The sequence below is a fragment of the Aspergillus eucalypticola genome (genome assembly GCF_003184535.1).
Source record: "Aspergillus eucalypticola CBS 122712 chromosome Unknown BO83scaffold_25, whole genome shotgun sequence".
In the NCBI taxonomy this organism is placed as follows: domain Eukaryota; kingdom Fungi; phylum Ascomycota; class Eurotiomycetes; order Eurotiales; family Aspergillaceae; genus Aspergillus; species Aspergillus eucalypticola.
In genome coordinates, this window is record NW_020290299.1 from 325,558 (window position 1) to 341,645 (window position 16,088).

A 16,088-nucleotide genomic window follows, 5' to 3' on the forward strand; every position below is an offset into this window, starting at 1 on the left:
GCATTTACTGGCTACTGTATACAATTCTAAACAGACGCAGTACTAATGTGCTAACGAAGGAGGGCCAACATGTTCGATGTCTTCAGGAAAATATTTCCGAACTCATCTCCTAGTTAGTCTGTCCTGGACTGCGGCCGACAGCATGCGGAAAACCCAATCTCAGGATCTACAAAGCCAGTTTCCACTAGTTCCAATATTATCATATGGATTGACAACTGGCTGCACGAAGAACCCACAATCATGGATCATGATGGGTGACATTGTCCATTTGGGGAAATATTATTATCACTTGAAAAGCGTCCTACTGTAAAGCGTTACTACTAGAAAGCTAACTGCCGTTCTTGAGTCATTACTTTAGTAGTATGTTGGAATCAAGCCCAAGTAATCTCAAATGCCGCCCAAGAGATAGACAGTACATGCTTATGCGCAAAATCATGCCCTGATCGAAATATTCAAATGCAAGTTTCAAATACTGATGCCAATCGTAAATGCTATATAAGTAAGAGCCACCCAACCCACCAAAACGCCCGTCTCTATCTTATATACAACCCCCAGAGATGCCCTCGAAGAAAGTAACCAAAAGCAAAATCCCAAAAACGGCAATAACCAGTGCACCCTTGCTCGCCAACATCGATACCCGCGGTCAGAATGATGACAAATGAACGAAAGAAAATAACCAAAAGAGTGATGGAGGAAGGACGTAACAGATCCTATAGGTATAGCAACATGAGATTGACAATATATGCAAAAATGTGGGTATGGTATCGAGCAAAAAGGCAAGTACAGCACATGAAGACTCAAATCATGGAGAGAAAACAGTGAATTATATACGGGGTGAGTTGCGAATTGCCTAGGCTCTGACGCGTCGGGCGTCAAAGTATTTGAGGCTCACGGCAGTGTCGTTCATTCCGACAATTGGCGCAGCGTCCTCGAGAAGTTCCCAGGGGCGGACTGGATACGCGCCGAGAACGCGACCACGGTACTGCAACCGAAGGTGGCTGGCAATGCAATTGACACCTTCAGATAGCCCAGCGGGTAGGCCCGACGCTGAAGAGAGGCTCTGTGAATTAGGAGGCCCGCCAGCAAGATTGCCAGTGGGTGTTGGGGTTGAACCACCGGCCGCAGGAGATGGTAGAGACGCGGGCTGGGATGAGTTAAGCGTTGGTGCATCCATCACGGGCCCGAGAAGATAGAGGAACCGGGAATCGTTTTGGAACTGAAGAAAAGGAGGGCATTTCTCCTTGAGGAAACGGGCACATTGTTGTCGTGCTTCGTCCGGGAACGTATCAATCAGGGCTGCTGCAACGTCCAAAGCGTGGGTCTGTAGTAAAATCCCGGGACATGGGCGGTAGCTTTCCGACTGCACAGGATGAGGGAAATAATTCGCTGACGGGTAGAGGCGAATAACTCGGTCTGGGAGACGTGCGAGAGTGATGCAGAAGATAGAGACCAGCATGCGAGCTTGTTCTTGAAGACCGATTGGTTTAGGTGTTAGTGCCGCCGTATTAAATGCTGATCTGTGGATGACAACGAGTCTAAGCAGAGCTGAGAACCAAAATGCAAGGCTTCTTTCGAAGTTCGAGCGCGCCTGAGCTATCTGACACGACTCTGCGGGAGTAGACGGGTTTGGCTGCATGGTGATGAATTTCTGGAGAAGCAACTCCATTTTTTCCACCAACATTGGCGCAACAGATGGTACACCCGTTTCGGGAATGCTATATGCTAGCTTTTCAATAATTGCCAGATAAAGCCGAGCGGTTTCAATGGAGTTTGACTTGTCCGCCACTGTAGGATCGCCGATGGGCTCTTCCAGGATAGGAACAGAAAAGAAGCCCTTTTCAGCTCGCTCGCGGATCTAAAACGGTTAGCGAAGATGAAACAAGAGCGAAGGGTTGGCTATTCTCCTACCTGTCGCACCGCATCCTGATTCATCAGACTCACCAAACCGTACCAGTGGGAACGCTTTGAGCGAGCATCAGCCATCGCTGCCTTGAACATCACATCCACGATACCATTGTCGACTCCATTCCCAGCCTCTGCATTAAATAAGAGCTGGAGCTTCAACTGACAGATAGGGAGCGAGAAGTCATTGTTCATGCCAATGACTCTCTCCGCCTCAGACATAGCCTGGGGATCTGGCATGGTGTTAGCCTAGACCTAACAGGCAGGGAACTGCAAACAAACCTTGTGGATTGAAGCCGAGTAAAGCATCGAGAGCCTTTTGTAGGATCATTGTGGATGCCGGATCTTGGCCAACTAACTTTTGCGTACAACATTGTACCATGCGTTCTGGTTTCTGTGTGAGTAAGGTCTGGAGCAAAATCATGGCGCACTTCGTTAGGTCTGCCGCGTTCGCTTCACCCGCACTTTCTGTCTGCCTAGTACTAATCAGTGGCACAGCAGCACGGATGATATTGAGGCACTCTTCGGGATGCTTGTCAATGAACTCTTGTTGCGCTAGATAGTAGCGGTACGTGACCTAGACAGAAGGGTTAGACAAATGCAAGGCATGCTTCAGGACTAGCGGAAGGAAATGAGGGTGCGTAGCTAGAAGCAAAGCGATAATGCATACCATATCTGTGTAACGGCTCCCGCTCGGCTCTTGTGGAACTAGGAGTTCAAGAAGATCCAGCTGCAGATCCGTGACTTTGGGGACTACGGACGCTATCCTTTCAGATTGCAAAAGCTTCTTCACAAGCATCACGAATGCATGTATGGTAACGCAACCAACGCCGATAAGAGGAGGTAGGACACGGACCATTGCGAACCGAGAAGGTGACTTTAGAACACCACATACCCAGCGAACCAGCCTGGCATCGAATCGCTTAGGATGGAAAGATCTCAGATAAGCCAGGTACCTGCATATGTCATTCGCCGACAGTTTGACGTGACCATTCCCGTTCGCCAATGCCCCAGTCAATGAACTGAATATAGAGTCCATAGTGGATTCATCCATTCCCCCTCCGGAGAATAGGATCTGATCTAGCTTCTCCTGGAACGAAGAGTCGGCGTCATTGAAAGCCATGGAGAGATTGTCCGACAACGGAGATGGTGCAGCTAGGGCGGACTTGTTCTCAATACGAGACAAATCTTGACGCAGAAGAGCAACGGTGTTGAACTCGCTGGGCATCCGTAGCCCCAGCTCGATCAGTGAAAAGATGAGATCTAAACCGGGCGCTCCAAGCCTCTTGAGGCGAGCATAGGACTCAACAAGCCCTTTAAAGAGATCTGTCGCAGCACCAATAACACTCAAAGAGTCGAAATGATAATTGATGGTATCAGCAACGGAGGCCAGAACAATATTGTCATCGCAATTTGTCGCCTGCTTGAGCACGTCGGCAAGCATCGAGATATCTCCAAAGCTTTCCAGTACGTCGCGGATATTATAAAACTCGACAGGAGTGAGTGCAGAAACACCAGAGTCAGCAAGCATGGGTATATGTGCATATTTCCTAGCAGCTGTTAGGGCTTGGGCATACTTCAAGGGAGTGAAATCAGCGTACCTCACTGGATCACGACAGTGTCCAGATACCCCACGACGGATCCACAGGCCAATCTCGGATTTGACTGCCCATGTCAAACTTGACAATGGCTGGTCGGTCAACATTGCATCACTTGCCTGTGGTCCAAAGATCTTCGGAAGGCGTTGAGCGATAGACGCTTTGACAGTTTCAACAGTGGATTCCTCGTGTGAGGCAGTAATTCCGGCGCGACTCAACAGCGTGTTGCGGAGGTTACGGACATATTCTGGCAAACGAGCCAATGGAAGTTGTATAAGAAGGCGTACATCGTCCGAAATAGCCTACAATTCACTTGGTCAATATAATCGTCAACTAACGCTAGAAGAGGCATCTGACCTTATTTTGATCGGGTAAAGGATCGTTCGCTACCCCTTTCGCCATCAGCCACTGTAGGTACCTGCCCACAGAGAATGTCTGAGACCGGACAAGTTCGGCGATTATATGATAGACATTGTCCATATTGACGCGACTGGTGATCTGAGTGTCCGCAAGGAAAGCGAGAATATAAGATTCAACATCCATTCCCGACATCTTCCACTTCCGAAGCAGGCGAACACTCGTATACACGCGGCGGGACCCATGACGAAACGGAGTCGCTGCCCACTCAAGTAGCTTCGCGACCAGAGTAGCCTTGTCTTCCACGGCGTTCAAGCAGGCCGAGGACGTGGACAAAACATCGTGTGCAGACCGTATGGAATCAAACAAATGAATGACATGTTGCTGAGGCAATTGTTGACTCGTCCCTTGGTGGTTAGTGGGCAACTGAACTCGTACGTTACGCTCCGCAAGGTTCTGAAGTGTTGTCTTGTCAGGTAGTTCCTTCAGATTCAAGCATGAGGCGATCAAGTCCTTGTATTTATCCCAGGATGCCGGGAGGATAACGGAGGACGTGTGCTCGAGTACCAATCTCCTGATGCATCGAGATAAACGATCAACTAACGGTTCCAGGGCTGTAGGTTGTCCTGGCTGCTTAATCTGTTACGCCAATTAGCTATGGAATATAAGCATGTAATTGAGGAGCGCACCAAACGCAGCTTCTCCAGTAACACCTCAGCCAATCGTCGACCACGCTTCCGATAGCGCATAATATTGTTCCAATATATACCGAGCATTAAGAGCCACACAGGCACGGTGTTTAGTGGCGCAGCCTCTAAGGACACCAAGAACCAACTAAGATACTGGTCATGGTCAAGCAGTCGCTCGAAGAATAAACGCGATGTTAAGCTGACACTATGAAGGGTAAGTAAATATGTAACGGGAAAAGAAAGGTATGGCGTACGCATATGTCATCTTCATCTTCCAGTCTGAAGACCCGCAAGTGCCTATTACGCTTTCAAGGAATTGCTGGACAGTTGATGTCCAATCGCGGACCCATTTGGTCTCGAGGCCCAGAGCGAGCGTCCCGCTCGTGCCCTTTCGCTTGAAAGCACGGATTTCGTTAGCCCCGACACATCGGGCCAGCCATATAGCTCGCGGAACCGGGATTCCTTTGCCCAGACATTGATCGAGCAGCACCTTGCCTCGAATACCATGGGGGATAGTCCGGCTCAGTCTGCGCAACGGGACGGACGGATTGGCAAGATCCCGAAGCCAAGCTTCACGTTTGTTATCTGTCAAAGTGACGCGCGGGGGAGGTTTGAAGCTCGACGGAGTAGCGATCGTGCTATGGGATTGGCGCTTCTCGAGAGCAGCGGCGAAAACGGATGACAGCATCTGAAGACCCGATCGATGCTTCAACTGCGCGTACAGAGATGGACGGGCTGTATTAGACTCGTTCTGCGAGACCTGCGTACGATCGTAATGTCCTTGTTTTGCAGTATGGTCATTCAGCGTATCTTCCGGGTGGTTGCCCGTCCAAGGGGAAAAGTCCGCGACTCCTAAACCAAAGTTATGCAATTAGACGAGTTCTGACATACGGATTATCGCGCGGATCGACTTACTCTCCCCTTTCAGTTTTGGCGCAACAGGGGGTACGACAATACGATAGGGAGTTGTTTGCACTTCCTTTGTAGAGGCAACATCTGCTGGTTTTGCGCTATTGCTTCTGGAGGCTTCTTGCGGAGCGGGCTTCCAAGGAATGAGAGGTAAAGGTGGCGGCGATGCAGGGGTTTTCCCCTGAGAATTGGTATCATCTTCCTTCGCTTCCACAGATCCAGTCGTCTCCGAAATCAGAGCCTGGAACGACCACACTGGTCGACCGCGCCAGGCAAGCGGATTTGGTTTCGAACTTGCGGTCCCTGGGGTGCTTCTCGCTTCTCCACTTCCCGGAGCTGGACTTCCCTCAGGCGGGCATGATCCCGGAGGCGCATCTAGTTTGAGTCGTTTCGCAGGGGGCTCCCGGTCCTGAGAGTCGCTGGTATTCGCGGTAAGGTCGATGACTGCCGGCTGTCGGGGTAGCGGTTGCGGCATGGACATTGACAGCTTCTCCAGCTGCGGGTCGGACTGAACCAGAGCTTGGGAAGCATCAACACGTCCTGAGCCGTTATTGAGGGCGCGCAGGGAACGGCCCCATGGCTGGACGCCGGCGGAAGAATGAGGTATCATGTCAGCTTCATGGTGTATCCAAGCGTCGGGATCTGATCATTGGCACCGCGCCGTCACGACGGCTACACGACTATCCTGAGGGATGGTCACCGGACGCTTGTGATGTGGATTGGTGATGCGCCTGATAGAACCAGGACCGGTATACTACACATTCGATCCTTTCAAATTGACTCTGGTGCGGTTAAGAGAATCGAGGAGCTGGGTGGAGCGGCTATGGGGTGGAGGAGACGGAGGTTAAACCCCGGTAACCGTCGCGGAACTGAGAGTTTCGAGGGGGCAAGGCGGAAAAGGTCAATGGATCCGATGGCGGAAGAGATGGAAGCGAAGATGCCCAGCGGAAGGGGAATAGTATAGGGAGGAAGTCAGATAGAAGACCAAGAAGGAAGAAAGAAGAAGTAAAGTAGAAGAGAAGGAGAGATAGACCAGGAAAAAGCCGAAGACGGTGGCCGAAGAGAGCGAATCTGGAGATAACGTAAGGAGGACCAACTGGCACCTGTATGACCGACCTACCTAAGAAGGAAGTCGCAGTAGCCCGAGAGGGGGGCAAGGATTACCGGCTCGAGACGGTAAATTATCCGGCTGACGGCTGCCAGTCCGCGTGGTGCAATACCGCTGTAATACCGGCTATGGGGGAGGGGGGGGATCCGTATTTGCATTTGATGGATCCTCTTGAATTGATGATCGGAGCCAGCTTATCCATAGGCTAATCCGAGGGCTGATAACTAAACTAGTAGTAAGTATGTACTCCGTAGTTATCCCTGATGGTTGGGGCTAATAATACCCACAGAATACCTACATTGTACATAATCTAGTAGTAGTCAAGGCCCGGAGTATCTACGGTGTTCCTGCTGCTGAATATCTAGACTGAAACCAAACTAATTCCTGACTTACTATATATATTCTTTTTTTTTTTTTTTATTTCTGTACATCTTGCCTGATCTACCCGACTTTCCCCCAGGCTTCCCTCTCCGCATTCAGCAACTGACGCCGACTGACTCAATCCATGAAGAATTTACTCACTAACCAGAAGATGGTTTGGTCTGTCGGATGGCCTAGTCCACCGCAAGTGATCACGCTATTCGGTAAATCTATCAACCAATCCTGAATCGATCATCTTGGCATCAGATGATGGGGGTCCCCTTCATTCGGATGATTCTGAACCTGCAACTCGACGCGATTACCTGATGATATCGCGGCATATCGCCCCATTCTTCCGCCAGTGGCTAGCAGGCTAGGATCGGATGAAAAATGGAAATCCCCAGGAGCCACTTGAATCAAGAGATAGGGACCATGGCGAGGCGACTCTCCGTGCCTAACCCAACCACAGCCATCTTAACTCCGCAGATCGGCCCGTTTTAAGGGCGATCCCTGCTCGACGGACAGTACTTTGGGATTGAATACCAACTTGTTTGCGTCGCCTTACAGTAGTGACCCTCCCGGGGATTAATCTGTGGATGCGCAATCTGTGCGGCGTTGGCAAGGTAATAGAATCTTGTCATGTTCCATCAACTCTACCTGTAGCACACACAAGGTGATACGTGTGCGATCTCCCTGGAGAAGGAGGGGCGAGGGGATATTAATTTTCCCTGACTGTCACAATCGAAGAAACATACGGTGAACAATTTTCAACCATCCGATTCAGTATCCCGACTAAAACCAACCCTGGATGGGGACTATTCAAACTTTGCCCGAAGCACACTTCCGTCTCTTCCTTCTCCAAGACATTTCTTCCCCCTAGTTTTTTGCCTTGAACCCACTCTCCATCACCCTGTGGGCCGTTGAATCAAGGGGATCCCATTCTCTCGGATTCCTCCAGTCTTCTCCTGCCTAAGCGCCCCGAGCCCCGTCGGGAAGATCCATTGCCGAAGGATGTTAGACATGTGTCATGATATTATTCTTCTTGACCATCCCCGTCGCTGCCATCTGCCATCTGCCATCTTCAAACGTCCGGCTGTGGAATGCACCCCCTCCACAGTGGCATGACACTGCGTGGGAGACTGTAAGGACCGTATGACTATGCCGTCTGATTCCAAGCTTCTCCGCAGCTTAAGTGGCACATCGCTGTAGATCTTCCATGACCTTTTAGCCTGTAGATGGATAGATATAGTGTTTTGATTGCCTTCAGGTCGCCACAATTCCTCCGGTCCTTTACGCACTAAAGCACCTACGTCTGCCCTGTGCTACTGGGTATCTACTCAGCAGAGATCTCCTGTTTTAAATACGGGGAACAGGGATCCATGTGCTGAACGCACTGGATCATCCCGGAAACTCCTAGCGCACAGACTGGCGCATCACGGGCTGGTACCAGATAGTGGCCACGGAGCAGCCTTTCAGTAACACCCATCCTAGCCGCAGGATGCAGTGCAACCCTGGCTGTCCCAGCTCGCAAATGGCCACGGTGAGATGAGCGGATAGGTACACAAGCATGGTCCGGATCAAAATCGGGGTTTGCGAAAGGGGCTGCTCGGTTCTGGACAGTCACGGAATGGGTCCTCCGTCGGAAGCCCAGCCCAACGCCCCTTTATGCACTTGAGATAATTAATTGAAAAACAAATAATTATACGCCTTGTTCTTGGACTAGATAGACCGGTCGTGAGACTCTCCATCTTCTTATCATTTGGTGTATTCTTTCCAGAAAGCACTGTGCATGCGTGTGTATCTCTGCACCGCCCGCCCGGTCAGAAGTGGGAGGGCGGTGGTGTTTACGACACCTGAGCTGATCTTGATTCCAATCGCCGACCGTATCACTGTTGATCGCCCCTATCGCTTAAAGTTAGTTGATCAGAAGTACAGAACGGGCTGACCTGGTGTCTGATACGGCTCAACCCGAAGATGGGTGATCTCCGAAGGGATCTCTGTCTGGTCCCTCATCTCTACAGCTGTCCTCCGAAGGGACGGACTAAGTACGCTACCTAATCGTAAAGGTGCCCGGCTTCGAAGCTAAGCAGTCACGCTTCTTGAGTATGTTTGCTCGATATCATCCGCTAGTCAAATAATCAATATACTACGTAGCATTCGTTAAGAGATAGCTAAAAACTAGCTCTGATTGCGATCGTCTTTCGGTTGCCAATGCATTCGCGAACTCATAATGGGATAATCTAATGGGACAACTTATCATCCGGGGGAGATAAACCTCGGATCCGGGCAGCCTTTCCGCTTTGGTCTTGGCGTCACGCATCGCTTGGTTTGCCTGTTCGCCTGTCTCTCAACCTGAACGAAGGTACCTCTTTCACGGCCTGTGCAGTAGCCTCGGAGTATCAAGCGACAAGATGGCATCTAAGAAGGATATGCGGAGGTTGGACCTCGGTAAGTACTACGTCCTACTATCGAAATATTCAGCTTCCGATTTTGAGCGTGTGTTCGCTGACGTCGACGCCGACTACTAGCCATCCCCTACATCGACCCTCCCAAGAGCAAGGATGAGGCCGACATGTCTAGTATGTGACGAATGGATGATGAATTACATTGTGGATGGGATAGCAAGGACAATGTGCTGATTGCCCCGGTTCAGGCGCCATGTCCAGCACCATGCCTATGGCTGCGGTAAGTCGCGAACCCCGATCTGAAGATATCGCGCCAGTTCAAGCTTCAGACGCGCTAACACTCACGGCAGATGTTCACCAGGAATAGGTGAGCGCAAGATCTATCGCCTCTATTGGCTGTGTGGGTATATTCTAACAAAGCTCGCGCGCGCAGAATGATCGGATGGTAGGTCACCAGTGTCTCAACGTTTCAACAGCTGGCTAATTTGGTCCAACCCAGGGTCTCCTTCGTTTTCTCGCTTCAGTCCTGGCTCGGTGAGACTCCAGACCAGAAGAGAACTGCTTCGACTCCGGCCTACATGTCCGTCTTGATGTCCTGTACGTGTACACATTCCGCCCCTGCTACAAGGGACTTGTGAACTAACTGCTGCATGCGCTTATAGTGATGGCTTTGGTGGTTGTATGTTGCCAGAAAATCCCAACGAACGATAGAATCCTCTCTAATGTGCTTTCTATAGACCTACTTCCCCATCTTCCTGCCTCCCCAGAATGCGCGCGCTGCGCCGGGCGCTACTGCTTCCACCACCCCTTCCCCTTAAGCGACAACCGTTTCTGTGATACCATTGCCGACGAGTTTCGATACACTATAATACCACGAAGTTTTTCAGTTCGCATTAAAAAGGGAAGATTCGAAAAGTTGGGTTTGACGGTAGTAGAACGAGGAAGGACATGAACAGTCCAGAGCCCTTCGGCCACCTGTCATTTACTTTTCTGTACAGGGCGAGATTGTGATGCTGTATGAACATCCTAATACCTCAATTGCCATAATATTATCATTATCTCTCTAGAGAGGCCTGAACATAGTTTGATTACCAAAGTGACTGTGGCGAGCGAAATGCCGTACTAGCCGTCCACAACACATTTCAGGGGTCCTGTATCTCAGGCTTCGGTGCACGTGTGTGGCATGAGCTTGGCATGACGGATTTGCCATGTAAATCATATGCTAGACAGCAATAGACAAGCTCAACACTGCGTAGAACCTACGTATGTATGAGGGGAGGCCGGGGAAAACGGAAGGAGGGAGAGGAGAGAGTCCTTGGCGGTTGCCACCAATGTCCAATCAGCGCCCCGATTTGGAAACCCAATTATAACATTTGTCTAGAAGCGCGACGCCTCTTCAGCCCGCCAAAAAGCTAAAGGGTAGCAATCAGAATGAACCTTGAACCTAAGAGACGGGCCAGTCATGGATGGAACGTACCAGATCACCGCGCTGGAAGGGGGGAAAGAGGGCTTAGTCACGGGCACACCGCCTTCCCCCACAAGGGCGCTAAGGCAACGCCGCGCCCCTCAAAAGGCTCTTCTGTTCTTCTTCCTGTTTCCTTCCCGACCACCACCTCATCCACTTTTGAACCTCCAACTCCAAGTCTCCCAAGACTCTACGATCACTTCGATTTCCACAGAGATCTAATTCTCTCCCCTCGCTCACTTCCTATACACCGCTTTTAAGGGCCGTTTACGACGAAAGGCCGAGTTTATGTCCATCGAAAACCTTAAGACCTTCGGTGAGTCGCTTCGCCACCTCTCCTCCCCCTTCTGTGGACATCGTCCCCAGGCGCCCGCAGCACTGCCCGCAGCAGATGTTGGTCTTCATCGCGATGGTCTTTTGTAAAGACCATTGTGAAGTAGACTGTGTCTGCTAAGGCTTGGCTGTGTAGCCAGGGTTGTCCTTTTTGTCCAACTGCGTCACAAGTTGGCGGGGTAATATTTGGTCATGAGAGCCTGAGGCTGACACGTGCTCTTCCACAGACCCCTTCGCCGAAGCTGACGAAGACACCGGCGAGACTAAACAGTCTCAAAATTACATCCATATACGGATTCAACGTACGTTCTATTATTGTCCCTCCCACGTGGTGCCTTCACCCCTGTCATCGTCGCTGGTGGCGCCACGCTATCTCACTATCCACCTATGACTAACATGTATTTGTTCACAGAGCGCAATGGTCGTAAGACCTTGACTACCGTCCAGGGTCTTCCTAAGAAGTTCGATCAGAAGAAGATCTTGAAGGTCATCAAGAAGAAGTTCGGTATGTTGTCGCCTACTGCCTACGTACATCGCCATGTCACTAACATACCCTTCCAGCCTGCAATGGCACCATCGTCAACGACACTGAGATGGGAGAGGTGATTCAGCTGCAGGGAGATCAGCGTAAAGATGTTCAGGAGTTCTTGACCGACAAGAAGGAGGGTCTCGAGCTGGACGCCAAGACCATCAAGGTCCACGGTTTCTAAGCCAGACGCCACGCCCCCGTTCCGGTCCCTTCTTCCCAGTCTACGTTTCCCTCAGAGCGGTGCGGCAGGGGACAGTATGTGTCCACCTGCCCTCCTTCTGATGTGGCATTGCGATCCCCGCCACTGCCACGAGGGTTGTTCGGTCTAATATATTGTCTGTTGCTACTACCGCTCTTTGCCCGGAATACTGGACTTGGGCCTTTTGTCGAATTGATGCACTATCAAGTTGGTCATCTTTCCATTCGCGACTAGGCAATGGAAAGGGGCCCAGTGGGTCTGGCTTCCCTGACTCGACTGCTACATCTGGAATGGGATAATGACGGAACAAGGCGTTGGTAGATACCCAATATCTTCATAGATGATTTACTTCTTCTGTTTTCTACTTCTTCTGTGTCGTGTCTTTTGCTTGGCTTCGTGTGGCCACCAGTACGTGAAAGGACAAATATCGGCCTGCTTTGTTGCAAGGGTTGATTAAAGGATGGGGAGGCTTGGTCTCGATCACTCGTTATTCTTTAAATGTTCTAATCCTTGGTGTGTTACATTAACGCCTTCAACTGTCATTGCCGTATCCTTGCTCGAGAATGAACTTTCATTCCTGGCGGAATGGTTTTGGTGAAATACTCTTTTTTCCTGCTTCTCATCTTTCCTCTTACTCTAATCTTTGTAGTTGTCGTAGTTTTAAGCACTTTACGAACGATTCTTCTAGGAATGGGAGTACACGGTTGCGGTGTCGTAGATTTAAGCTACTTATGAATGTTGTTTTTGCGCAAGAGGGTACACAATTGGAATGATAGCTAGTCTATGGAAGCAGGCATTGCGCCGCAGTACATCTGTCGATAAAACTTAATCCCTTCTAGCTTACAATTCCCCAAGTGAAGCCCGCCCATCCGACACTCGCATACGAAGGAAGATAGCCACAGCCCAATCCCAAAGCTTGCGAGTGATGACGAAGACGGGCACCTCGGGCTCATTCTCACGCGTCAGGTGCAACTGAAGGAGAAGCGATGACATGCTGACGAAACTGGCCACAGCCACGACGAGAAGTGCAGCTGCGGTTTCACGCTTGATTGTCGCGTGGTTCTGGGTAGCATGATAAAGGAAGGTAAGGGTCTGATTGGGAAGAAAGGGGGGAGGAGTTAGTTTGACACATTCCGATTATCGAGGGGAATCTATGCAACGAGGGTTGAGTTCAGGAAGCTTACAGTGGTAATGGATATCCAGGCGGGTAAAAGACAACGGGGGTCGGACGAAGCTCCGGAGAGGTAGAGGACCCAAGAAGTGATATAAGCAATCAAACCGTTTGTAGTAAGGAGACGAATAACAACAGCTGGTGGGGTATAGTTCAAAAGCCTGGGGAGGTTAGCGGTAAATCACATGAAGGTCAGGATCCGAGGATGCATACCATCGAGACATCATACAATCAGCAAAAAAATAGGAAAGATACGCGGATGCACTGCACTGTAATCATAGTTAGACCTATGCTCCCAATATACAATGCTCAGAGAAGAGAGAGGAGCCTATGCTCCCAATATACAATGCTCAGAGAAGAGAGAGGAGAGAAGAGATAACCACATACCCACATAATAGCCAAGGCCACCTCTGTTACCCGGAATCGTCTTTCAACATCCCAGTCTTGGCTGACACTCCCGACAATCGCCGCCGCCCATCCCTCATGTCCTATGCCTGGTCGAATATGCAGCAGTTCGGCCAGGAAGGTGAAAGCACACCGGAGCCCCCACCACGCGGCGGGCACGGTGCTCAGCGCGCGACAGATCAGTAATGGCAAATACCATTTCCGATCAACTCCTAGAATGACGGCCACTCGGGGATGAAGGGCAGAAGGGACCGAATGACCAGCATCGTTGATACTAGGAGTGGGGGAGGTGGAGGAGGCCGGGGAGGGCGGAACGACGGTCGAGGGGGCGGAGGAGGGGGCCACGGCTTTATCGTTGGAATCCACTTTTGAGAGTATGGAAGCCAGAGTAGTATAGAAGGGTGAGTTGGGGGTCGTGGGAATGGAATCCGACAGCGAAGCAATCAAGTCAGGTTCAGGAGAAGACGACCGGGCATGAGACGTTGAGAAGGATGGAGAAGCAGCATCACGATAAGGAGGAGCCAGCCTTAATACCCCGGCATATGCGGCCGTCACGCAGATATTACCCGAATAAGCGGCAGGCAGATCCGACGAGAAAGAGTTGGTGGTAGTGGTAGGTCCAGAGCTAAATTGTCTCTGATCGGACCCCTAAGCGGTATAGTAGATTGTTTGGTGCACGGCGAAACTCCACGAAACAATCAGGTAGGCGGTGCTATGTCCGCGGCGGTCGGTAATGCTTGGGAAACGCAACGGAGGGCAAGTCCGAATCAATGAGCACACGCTCCTCCTGTCGTTCGAGGGAGAAGGCCGAGAAATGACGCTGGGGGAGATGCACGACAGGCGGGAAAGTGCATGGGAAGACTTCAATCAAAGTGAAGCCAAATCAGCCAAAAGGCGAGTCTCGCGGCGGAGAACCACCCGCCACGTGACCCCGGGGCCGCTCGGCGGAATTTCTTTGGCTTCGTTTTCGCGCTTCATCCTCTTGCGTCCAGCTCTCCCCCGGCCTCTGCGTCTTGCTCTGTCCCGTCTGTCGAGGTTTTTTCCTCTGGCCGCTACTCTCGTCATGGCGTCCTCGCTGTCCAAGGGCCCCGTTTTCTCGGCCATTCGATCCAGCAACGCTCCCTTCTCTGCCTTCCACTCCGGTCCGGCCATTGCTACACCATGCCAACGCCGATACCTTTCCCAATCCTCTCAGCGCAGTGCTGGCCTCCGCGGCATGCCTCAGAATATCTCCATGCCATCGCCCGCTCAACCTAGTATGCGAACTCGGGGTAGGGGTATGCCTAGGACGGATCTTCCCCAGGATATCGGACTTTTGCCGGGCACCTTCATCCGGCCGCTTTGGAGGGACATGCCCTCTATCTTCCAGCAACCCAACGAGCGTTTACATATGGAATGGCTGTGGATCAAGTCGGCTTTTCAGAACTTCATTGGGTGAGTCCCTGTCCCTTCAGGACCGCCGCTCAATGGCTGCCAACGTCCGAGCTGCTAACAATATACCAGCATCCTCGCCTACTGCAAATGGCTCAACAAGGGCCTTGCACTTAGACTGAGAGAGCGTCGACAAATTGCTGCCGAATACCACCAGAAGATGTACACTGCATTTGCCGCGTAAGTGTTCAGTCCACTCGTCCCACGACATCATCTTCTCCGTACAACTCATTAACAATCCTCGCGAAACATAGCGGCGATACTTCTACCCTGCGCAAGGTGTGTTGCACCGGCCTTGCCAACCAGCTGAGCACCCGTATCGCTGCTCGTCCCAAGGGCGAGCGTGTCACTTGGAACCTGGACAGTTACATTCGCTCCCCGGGCACCTACTTCACCGGTGTTCGCGTTATGTCGGATCGTGCGACTCAGATCCCCGAAATCCCCAACTCCGGAGTTCGCCAGGTCGTCCTGCGCATCACCAGCCGTCAGTCGAAGGGCACGACCAAGGCGTCTCCCAACGGTGCCCCCGCCGACAGCACCGCCGTGGCCAACAACACCAAGCAGCAGGACTGCACCGAATACCTCGTCATCCAGCAGTTCCGCTGGGCCGGTGAGGAAGACCAATGGCGCGTCTGGGGTCACGCTACCCCCACGACCGTGGAAGACCTGGAGAGTCCCTTCTTCGCCCGTGGCATGAGCCTGGCGGACCGCATGGAGGCCATGAAGGAGACGATGACTGGAAAGAAATAAGCCAGTTAACATCCGATCCTGAAACTCAACCCACCATTTGTAACAAGACCTGAGTGCAACCCACGCCTCCTCTCCACTTAGGGGCCACTCCTTGAACCAGCAAACAAGGGCCGTGTGTGGTTTGCAAGGCCCGCATTGCATTGTATTGATACGCAGTGACGAAGCACAGCATAAAAGTGTGTTCATCTGTTAGCTTGGTATCTGCTACTATTACTACTTACTACTACACATCATCTCCCCCTCCCCTCCCCTCCCCCCAATCCTCTTGCATCTGCCGTTGGCTGCGGAATCATGTTACTGCTTCGCATCCAATTCGATTCTTACCATGTGTTATTGAGAACTACCCGATACCATGCAGTCGATTGATCCTTGCGCGCTTTTGTGTTCGTCGTTTGTTCCTTGTCTTTGACGACAGACGGACTATATCTGGGCTCATAGCATATCATTCTCGCTGCAATTCTGTACTATATCTGATTG

The 16,088-nt window shown here is 51.3% G+C and overlaps 5 protein-coding genes across 5 annotated transcripts; 2 read left to right on the top strand and 3 right to left on the bottom strand.

Moving 5' to 3' along the window:
- Positions 1–545: 545 nt before the first annotated feature.
- Positions 546–6,065, bottom strand: BO83DRAFT_452362 (mediator of RNA polymerase II transcription subunit 12; the record flags this gene model as incomplete). Its single annotated transcript, XM_025536863.1, has 9 exons — positions 546–1,855; positions 1,909–2,135; positions 2,185–2,479; positions 2,573–3,452; positions 3,504–3,802; positions 3,858–4,496; positions 4,547–4,751; positions 4,801–5,398; positions 5,462–6,065. The coding sequence occupies 9 exons, from the start codon at positions 6,063–6,065 to the stop codon at positions 851–853; spliced, it is 4,752 nt and encodes a 1,583-aa protein (XP_025384917.1). The 3' UTR covers positions 546–850.
- Positions 6,066–6,170: 105 nt separating this feature from the next.
- BO83DRAFT_113195 (uncharacterized protein) lies at positions 6,171–6,918 on the bottom strand. The gene is made up of 3 exons (XM_025525948.1): positions 6,862–6,918; positions 6,576–6,787; positions 6,171–6,526 (listed from the first exon to the last, which is right to left on the bottom strand). The coding sequence occupies exons 2-3, from the start codon at positions 6,719–6,721 to the stop codon at positions 6,277–6,279; spliced, it is 396 nt and encodes a 131-aa protein (XP_025384918.1). The 5' UTR covers positions 6,722–6,787; positions 6,862–6,918; the 3' UTR covers positions 6,171–6,276.
- A 2,121-nt stretch (positions 6,919–9,039) lies between these two features.
- Positions 9,040–11,836, top strand: BO83DRAFT_452390 (SUI1 family translation initiation factor; the record flags this gene model as incomplete). The annotated part of the gene is made up of 9 exons (XM_025536864.1): positions 9,040–9,371; positions 9,452–9,502; positions 9,577–9,608; positions 9,679–9,695; positions 9,828–9,925; positions 9,991–10,011; positions 11,354–11,428; positions 11,539–11,631; positions 11,688–11,836. The coding sequence occupies exons 1-9, from the start codon at positions 9,335–9,337 to the stop codon at positions 11,834–11,836; spliced, it is 573 nt and encodes a 190-aa protein (XP_025384919.1). The 5' UTR covers positions 9,040–9,334.
- A 777-nt stretch (positions 11,837–12,613) lies between these two features.
- On the bottom strand, positions 12,614–14,408 carry BO83DRAFT_440037 (uncharacterized protein; the record flags this gene model as incomplete). The annotated part of the gene is made up of 5 exons (XM_025536222.1): positions 12,614–12,946; positions 13,039–13,186; positions 13,239–13,294; positions 13,413–14,078; positions 14,361–14,408. 5 exons carry the CDS (start codon positions 14,406–14,408, stop codon positions 12,695–12,697), a joined length of 1,170 nt encoding a protein of 389 aa, XP_025384920.1. The 3' UTR covers positions 12,614–12,694.
- An 85-nt stretch (positions 14,409–14,493) lies between these two features.
- BO83DRAFT_320142 (uncharacterized protein) lies at positions 14,494–15,611 on the top strand (the record flags this gene model as incomplete). Its single annotated transcript, XM_025527803.1, has 3 exons — positions 14,494–14,864; positions 14,934–15,041; positions 15,116–15,611. 3 exons carry the CDS (start codon positions 14,494–14,496, stop codon positions 15,609–15,611), a joined length of 975 nt encoding a protein of 324 aa, XP_025384921.1.
- Between the last annotated feature and the right edge of the window lie 477 nt (positions 15,612–16,088).